Source organism: Miniopterus schreibersii (genome assembly GCF_964146895.1).
Source record: "Miniopterus schreibersii genome assembly, chromosome: 17".
Classification (NCBI taxonomy): domain Eukaryota; kingdom Metazoa; phylum Chordata; class Mammalia; order Chiroptera; family Miniopteridae; genus Miniopterus; species Miniopterus schreibersii.
Genome location: NC_138117.1, coordinates 38807283 through 38816343, shown reverse-complemented (window position 1 = coordinate 38816343; position 9061 = coordinate 38807283). Strand labels below are relative to the sequence as shown.

At 51.5% G+C, this 9061-nt stretch overlaps 1 protein-coding gene across 1 annotated transcript in view; it reads right to left on the bottom strand.

The window, feature by feature from the left end:
* Positions 1-421: 421 nt before the first annotated feature.
* Positions 422-9061, bottom strand: part of CCN4 (cellular communication network factor 4) — a 29616-nt gene continuing 20976 nt past the window's right edge. The window contains exons 4-5 of the mRNA XM_081117048.1: positions 6358-6551; positions 422-4554 (exon numbers count right to left, since the gene is read on the bottom strand). Of these exons, the coding sequence (XP_080973174.1) occupies positions 4255-4554; positions 6358-6551 (494 nt within the window). The 3' untranslated portion in view covers positions 422-4254. The remainder of the gene's footprint in view (positions 4555-6357; positions 6552-9061) is intronic.

Genomic DNA, 9061 nt, shown 5'->3' with positions numbered 1-9061 from the left:
GTAGATGCTCCATCCATCCATCTCTCCAGCCAACTGCTCACCCAGTTCCCGACGGGTGCCAGGTGCTGTGCTTGGCTCAGAGGATGCAGTCATAGTCCCTGATCTCAAAGTACCCAAGTCTAGGTGGGGATATAGAAAAGCGCTGAAGAAATGAGTGACTGAGTGAACGAATGAATGCTGACATTTCCATTTTATATTTACGTGAGGTGTCTTCCAGCCTATGAAACATCTGTGCCGCTGGTCTTTTCTGATTGCCAGAATTCCTGTTTCTACGTGCACATCCAAATTTAGCTACTTTTATTACCATATATAAAATAGCTGGGACCTAATTTCCACCATCTGCACTTCTATGGAATATGTTCAATGCTGCGTATTGCCTCATAATAACTGAATATACAAGAACACCACCAAATCCGGTAAGTCACTTTGCTGATGATTTATTGCTTTAAGGAGAAAAGCTATAAACAGGGAATTTGAGCAATGAAAACCCTTCACGTTGAACAAATACATTTACACAACACAAGTCACGAGAAAAATGAGGAATGCTAGGAAACACGACGGATGGCCCAAAGGCCATGTTCCCTCTGTTGGGAAATTCCAGGGCATTTTTCTGTACATATTTTTTAGTCACTTACAACAACAGCAGGAGGGGTACTTAAATATTAAGTCACAGTTTGAAAATAGAAATATACAAACAGATACACATACACATACATGTGGATGTGCAGAGACACACAATTGATCCTTCTGACCATTCACGGGTCCCAGCTGGGCAGAATTATCGTTGCAGTTACTTTGGATCAAGATAAGTCCTTCAAAAGCAATGATCTAATTCAATAAAACAGTCCCAGACCACATTACTTCCCCACAAGCCCTCGGTAGACGCAGCACCATGCCAATGAGATCGTAGGCAATCATGTCATCAGAGTGCACTTCCTGTGATCACTCTTCGAATAGCTCAGTTAAAATTGCAGCTGTTGTCAGGAAAGCAATCTCTTGTACCTTATGATGTGGGGCAGCCGGCTAACTGGCCTTAGCGTCAGGAGAGATGGCTCAGGCGTCAGCTTAACCTTGGTTTGCGATCCTGTCCTCCTTTCAGCAGCTGGTGAGACACTGAGTGGATGACTGAACCTCTATGAACCTCAGCTGCCTTATCTCTAAAATGGGGAGATAACAAGGCCTCCTCGTAAATAAGGCACCCAGCACAGGCCTGGCAGCAGTGGGGTTCACCACATGCTTGCAGTAAGGTTTAGCAAGAATGGGAGGTTTAGCAAAACGGGTCTCGCCCCCCCCCCCACCTAAGTGCACCAGCGAAGTCCCTCCAGGCGCAGCGCAGCTTTCCTCCTCCAAGGCTCTCTGAACTTCAGTGTGTCTCCCCCTGTCTGAGGACACACAGTTACGGGGCCGGGCAAGGCGACCTGTCTGACGGACTTTGTCTCCCCTGCCACAGTGACACTCTGACAGGGGTCACTCGTGCTCCACCCTGAGGCCTCCCCAAGGGCAAGGCAGAGAGGAATACGCTGCAATTTGGGTGTCAGCTTTTGGGGGCTGATTTCTCAGCCCCTTTGAGTCTCAGATTTTCCATTTACAGGATGGAGAAGAGAGGCTTACTTAAAATTACCGTGGTAATTAGTAAGATAATGAAAACGGCACAGTGATTGGCACCGAGTAACCACACATTATCTCATTAGGATTGTTACTCTTAACTTCTCCTGAAGTAGGTCACACCGAGGCAGGGTAATTCTCACTGCCTCCTTATTGGGCCCAAGTTTCTACTCCCACTTGGATCTGAGACTTTCCAACTGGCACCTGCATAGGGCAGGTCCATTTCTTAAAACAATACTAACTGGGGTGTTGTGGCCACCTCAGCCCTTCCCACCATTCCCAGGATAACCCCCAATTCCTCCCACCAGGCTTCCTAGGATCCCAGAAGCTGTGCTTAGGTTCCCAAACTAGGATGTCAATTCAGCGAGAACCTAGCTCTTGGGCTTCTGCTGAATTTCAAGTAGGATCAGCTGTCACTGAGTCCTTGCACTTTGTAGATGGCAGGTGATTTCACCCTAAGAAAATCTAACACGGTCCACACAGACTTATAGAAGATATTGTTCATGGGGTAAATTCTCCTCACACAGAATGTTTGTGTTGGTTTGTGTGTTTTTTAAATAAAACATACATTTCTTGAAATATTTCATGTCTCTTTTCCTATGACACTTAGAGTAAGATCCAGCTGATAAAAGTTAGATTGTCACACACCTTTGGAAGAAGAGGGCTTCTAAATAAACGTAGGGACAATGTCTTTTATTCACCAGCTCCACCCGGAGCACCACTGTGCGCCTTGCAATGGGCGGGGCACTCAGGAGGTCACAGTACAAAGGACACATTTCAGCCCCTTTTGCCTGGTTAGGAGTCCCTCTGCCACCCACCCAGAATTCCCTTAACTGCGCATCATACAATACCCAGAGTTGGGAAAACCAAACCACCTTGTAAATGCGTGGAGTGTGGGTTCTGATCTGAAGAAGGGAGTGAAGTATAGGGAATGCATGGCTTTTGTCTATCTCATGTGGTTTTGGACAGTCAGGCACCTAAATTAGCTGAATGTCAGATTCCCTTCTCTTGTAAAAGGACCTGTAGAGACAGTAAAAAAGAGCAAAAAACTGAGAGCGAGAAATCGCTTATTTTGACATGCTTTTCCTGCTCTGACACGTCTGAAAGCTCTAAAAGTAGGGAAAAAATATGGTTATCAAGTCAGTCCAGCTTGCATTGGAATCCTGCCGCCCCCACGTACCAGCCGGGTGACTTTGGTCGAATTTCTTACCTTTCTGAGCTGCCATTTCACATTTGTAACAACAGAAATAATAATGGGCACTTTCAACATGATCCCGAAGTCTCCATGAGCTAGTGTATGAAAAGCACTGAGAACATGGCACATAGCAGGTACTAAATAAAAGAATTATAACAGTAAATATTTATATTTTACTAATATAATAAATACTAGCCTCATTTCCACTAGTGACAACCTTGTCTCCCTGGTAGCTTTGACGTCTTTGGCTTTTCATCCTGTTACATAGGTTTCTGTTTCTAAACAACTGGTAAACCTCTGTCTTCACACCAGAACTGGGTTGTGTGAGGTCAGCAGACCCAAAGTCTACGAAGTGGGTCACTGAGACAGAAAGAGACGGTGTATCCTGAGCCCAGTGACTCTTGCCACCCAGACTGATGCAGATTAGACCAGTTCTTGGCCTAACCCACACCCGGCCTGGACCTCTTGGTCATTGCAGGAGGGTCTGGCCTGGACTTGTTGAGGCTCCCTAAGTACAGAGGAATGTCCCAGGATACCACTCTCAGGGGTCAGAGAGGCCACCCCAGGGGCTCCACCAGCTCCCATGAGCCTCCAGGCTGGGCAGGGATCTGGGTTTAAGGAAGAATCTGGCCCATCCTGATATCCTGGTGATGGGCAGGGAGATTCATGCTGGGGTCCGTCGCTCCTTCTGAAAATTGTCTGACCTTGCTCTGTCCTTGGAGCATTGACTGGGGACTTTTGCCATGAACAAAAATGAAATTTATCAAACTGCCTTTCTAACAGAAATGAACACAACATGTACCCTTCACAGCACAGGAGTGAAGAGAAACTTAACCTCAACAATGCCCGGAGTAATAGATACAATTTTCCTTGAAAAATCCAAACCAAACTACTATTCACCTCCCTTGGCAGATGTTTGGTGACCTTGGGGCACACAAATCTTTGGAATCAGAACTACTTTGGGGTGCTGTGGTCAAAACTGTCTATTATAGTGCCATGCAACAGGGCTCAAGTAATAGACTGTTCCATTGTCCTCAATCCATCTGTCCTTTTGAGTGGATCCAAAGAGTTTCCTGGTTTGGCATCTCAAGAGGGAATCAGTGGTATTGCATGTCCAGCCGATCCTGTTCCATGGGACTCAGGAGACCTCCCAGTGACTTGCACAGGCCGGGTCAGGCTTTGGTGTTGTCCAGAACAGATGGAGACAGGCACTTTCTTTGGGATGTATCCAGAATGCTGCCAAGGATGGGACTCATAGTCAGGGCCTGAGCAGCAGCATAGTGGGTCATTTGGGTGGTTGGAGACAGGGGAGGGGCCAAGGATCATCAGAGGGGAGGGGTCAGGGTCATCAGAAATGAATAGGAAGTGGACAAGAGAAGGCTCAGTGTTGGGCCTCAGAGGGCTGGCTGCTTTGCGAGCGCCCGCCAGGCCGGGGCCCTATGTTTCGTACCTCCCTAATTGGCAATTTCTGAGAAGTCAGGGTAGGATTCCAAATCAGCAAAGATATCATTGGGGTTCCTACAGCTCAGGTTGCAGAAGCAAGCGTTGATCCACAGGACCTGGCGGGAGAAGCCAGGCCCATCGGGACACTGGAAGGAGACATCGATGGTCTTGGACTTGTAGGGGATGCAGCACCTGTTGTCCGTGCAGACCCCGCAGTACTTGGGCCTGTAGGTGCGCGTGCTGACACAGCCGGCGAGGGTGAAGTTCACGGGCGCCTCTGGCTGGTACACGGCCAAACACTTTTTCCCTTCCTGTGGGAAAGGAGGGTTCAGTTGGGGTTCTCAGAGGATGAGCCACCACCTCTTCCCACCAAGCCCTCACTTGTCCCTCTTCACTCAGCACCTGACTTTTAGATCTGCAGCATCTTCAAGCTAGGAAGGCCCTCCCCCAATGCAGCAAGACCCCCAAGACCCTGCCGGGTTATGCAGGAGTCAACTGAGCCCACAGATGGGGATTGCTTTGCTTCGGTCATACCTCCCAGTCTGCGACTCCCCTTCTTTCCTCCATTTCTGCTCAGCCACTGCCCACAGGACATCTTTGTAGCTCTTTCAGTCAAGCAAGTGCCCTCAGCTAGTTAGTGGCAGAACCATCATGGGACTCCATGACTGGGGACACGCTTTACCCTCCCCTCCCCCTCCTCTGCTCCCCAGGGCCACTCACACACCCTTATTATGCAACTTACTCAATTGGGACAGTGTTATTTAAAAGTAGCTCTGTCTCTCCTTTGGGCTACAGGCCACTCAAGAGCAGAGCTCTTTCTTGGTGTCTACAGTCTAATTCCATTTCTGGTACACAGCAGGCACTTACTAAATTCATTGGGCTAATGGTTCTGGGGCTCTACCATGTACCAGAACCATGCCAGAACTGAGGGAGGGGAGCAGATCCAGGCTACATGGGGCCTGGGGCTCATACAATTTGAGAAAACACGTTAGACACATAATTATGGAAACAAAGTTGGGTGGAGAAGGTAGGTCTGTGAGTGACAAGAGGGGATTTGAATTAGTTTTGTGGTAAACCCACCTCTACCTCCAGCGCACCATGCAGTTACCGAGTTTGGGACCTTTGCTCCTGTTTTCCCTGCTGCTGCTGGCTGTTGCATTCATGCTTTCTTTATGAGATGTCTACTGGGTTCCTACTGCCCACCAAGCACCAAGAGTCCAAAGGCTAGTGTGGCAGGGAAAACAACCAGAGGGGAAGAAGGAGCAAGGAGGGAAAAAAGAGAAGGGGGATTTGATTGACTGACATAGGGGTGATTGGAGCAGGGGACAGGCAGAGAGCAATGTCTGTCTTACGTGTGAGGAGGAATCTTAGGAAGCTGGGCTGATGGGCCTACTGGGCAACCCTGACCTCAGCATCCCCAAGAAATCATCAGGACTGATGTTTTTTCTTTTTTTCTTTTAAGTGACACCAGGCCTATGAACAGACCCAAGGCATAGGTGAGGAGGTCTTCAATCAGGCCCTCAGGTCCACTTCTAACTCTGAGGGCCGGGCTCAGTCTGCTGCGCCCCCTATACCCTTGACGCTTCATTTTAATTATTTAGGCTCTCAAAGCTGGAGGCGATGTCTGAGGTTCACTCCAATATTTTACTGATGTGGGGCCTGGGGCACAGAAATGTGGGGACATCGATCACAGTCCCGTGCAGTCAGCAGCAGACAGGCATTTGACTCTGGCTGTCCCCAGCTCCGTTTAGTGCTCCCCTGTCATCCAGCATGGCTGTCATGAGGTGCACACAGGTGATGGCTGGCACAGGAGCACAGGAGAAAGGCAGTCATGCGTGTCCCTCAGAATCACCACAGGAGAGCACTTCCGAGGGTCCCTGGGTTCTCTCCAGAGTGGCCTCTATTCTAACAATATGGTCACCATAATCACTTCCACTGAGTGAAATTCATAACACACCAACTAGTTGACACACATTACCCCAGCAACCGTTAGAAGGTGGGCTTATTTATTCCCATTTTACAACAGCCCCATGAGAAAGTTCAGGAGCCAGGCTCAAAGCCAAGCTTTTCTGTGAGGTCTGAGATGCCTGCCCCACCCCGGGAGGTGCACCCACCTTGATGTGCAGACGGATGTCCACATCACAGGGCCGCAGGTTGCAGAGGCGGCTCTCCTGCTCGGGCCAGCAGCGGGCGTTGACGTTGGAGACCCGCGTGGAGATGCCCAGGCCGCAGCTGGTGGAGCAGGGGCTCCAGGGGCTCGTGTAGGTTATGCAATTCCTGTGCCATGGCTCGACCTCACCCATGGCCGCTGGGGGAGGGGACCAGATTCCCCATGAGTCTCCAGCCTCCATCACCCCCAATTCCTACCATCACCACCCTGAAGGTTGGGTCCCTGGAACTCAGTGAGGAGAGGGGTGGCAAGTTGGCGTCTAACTAGTCCTGGATTCCCAGGGGGAGAAGGACTTGATCTGAGTTCCTTAAGCTTCTGTGGAGGGAATACCATGATTAGAGACATGTGGACCTGAGTTCAAATCCTGCTCTGCCACCTACCAGCTGTGTGATCCTGGACAGCTCAGCCTGGCCTCTGTCTCCTCACTGGAATAATAGCATTGGCCTTGCAGGGCTGGTATGTTAATAAAAGGAATCTAGACACTGACTGAGCTTGTATCAGGCCCCTGCTTGGTGCTGGGAATAAAAGCCTACGAGACACTGCTCCTGCCCCCTACAGAAATTAAGTTTATTTGGGGGGAGCTCAAAGGTGAGTGGCTACATCCTTGTACCCAGCATTTCATCTGGGTGATGCTGAGGGCAAGTGTTTAAGGGGACACACAGGCTTCAGAGTCGAACTGAGTGGGTTCAACTCTGAGCACGGCCACCTGCAAGGGGGGTCGACAGCAGCAACCCCCACCCAGGGCTGTGGATGGAAAAGGTAGGTTCACACATGTGACAGCGCTCGAGCTGTCCTTGGCCCTCAGTAAGCCTTCAGTCGATGTGAGCTCGCTTGGTTTCTTGACCCAGGGCCAACAAACAGCAACTCTCAGATGGGTTATTAATGTTCTATCCTGGCACCTAGAGCACAGTGAGGGCTTGCTGTCTGAGAAATGGAAAATGCAGTGAGCTAGGGATGGAGGCGACGGCAAACCAGGGAGACAAAGGAGAGAACCCACAGGAAGGTGGAGTGAGGTGCACAGATAGGACCCCGAGAAGAAGCCACTCTCAGCCGCAGAGAGCTGGAGAAAGGAGCAGGTAGAGGGGCTGGGAGGGAAAACAGGTGGAGAGAGTGTCAAGGGGGAGGGGAGGAAAGGGGAAGGGAGGGGAGGGGAGGGGAGGAAATGGAGGGAGAGAGAAAGGGCCTGGGAGAGAAAGGTGATAAAAAATGGGGGGGTTGCAAAAACTTGGAAAGAAAAGACATTGAATAGGATCAGGAGGAGAAAGAGAAAGGGGAAGGTGAGCTCTACCCAGTACCCAGCCCCTGCAGGCTGACAGGCAGGCAGGGAACAGTGGTGAATGAATGAGGGGAGGGGTGAGGGCGGGAAGGGGAGGTTTGGGGGCCAGAAGGAAAGAAGGAGAGGCCTCTGCGCACTGAGGGGCGGGTCTGGGTGAGCTGGGCTCTGAGTGTGGAGGAGGGGCGGTGGGGAGGGATTTGCCCAGGGGGATGAAAGAGCTTTGGTTTCTGGGTCACCCGCTAGCCAGGCAGGGGCTCTGTTTGTGTTCAGTCAGAACGGGGTCACTGGGCCACACACACAAGGAGCAGACAGCCGCTCCTCTGCTCTTGTGGCTCTGCAAGGGGGATCGTGGTTTAACTGCTGCCCTGGGCTGGCTAGGGACAGAGCTTTCCCTGTCAGGTCCTCCACCCACAGGGCCTGCTTCTTCATGGGCCCGCTCAGCCCCTGTGGGGCACCCAAGCCCCACCCAGAGAGGCTGTGCAATCCTGAACCAGCGCAGGGGGTTGGGGTGGGGGTGGGGGGAGCCACCCTCCCTCCTGGCCCAGTCAGACAGCCTAGGGTGCACGGCCTCCAGGGTTGTCCCTCTACACCCTCTGCTTTCCCGCTTCCCAGGTCCTTCTTTTCTGAAACACTTTCCTCCTTTGGCTTCTGCAAAACCTCTTCCTGTTTCTGGCCTGCCTCTTGGATTTGCCTCGACTGCCCTGGTGGTCCCAGAGGCCCCTGTGTCCCCGAGGACACAGTTAGCAATGTCTGCTGGGATTGGGGCTGTTACTGCTTGTGCGGCAGGTGCTATAGGCATCCAGTGGGTAGGGTGAGGGATGGCGCTAAACACCCCACAGTGCAGCAGCAGCAGCCCCAACGCAAAGAATTATCTGGTCCAGATGGTGTCAGTACCCGGGGGAGGAGCCCTCCTTCTACAGTATCCCTGAGAATCTCGAGTACTTCTCACTTAAAAAATTACCGGTGACCTCAGAACGCCAGACTCTGCGGCCCTGTCTTTACTTCCTCATGTCCACTTGCCAGGTGGACGTGTTCCTTCTAGAAGAGCCCTCACCTGCTGTCTGCTGTGCCATCAGATGCTCCTGGTTTTCCTCTTACATCTCCAGCCCTCCTTCTCTGTCTCCCCTTCGGCCTTCTCTTCTTCTGTTCACCCCTCAAATGTCAGCCCCCAGACCTCCGGCCCAAGCCCCCTTTGTCTCTCTAACACTGTCCTGATGCCATTCCAGCACCAGCAGCTCCAGCCGATGACTCCCAGAGCTGTCGCTGCCTGTCTCCCTCCTCCAATGCCGCCCCCGCAGGATGCTCCTCTGGGCCATCCCGCAGACCCCACCTCTCTCACAGGGGCGCTCTCCTCCCCAGACACACTCCTCCT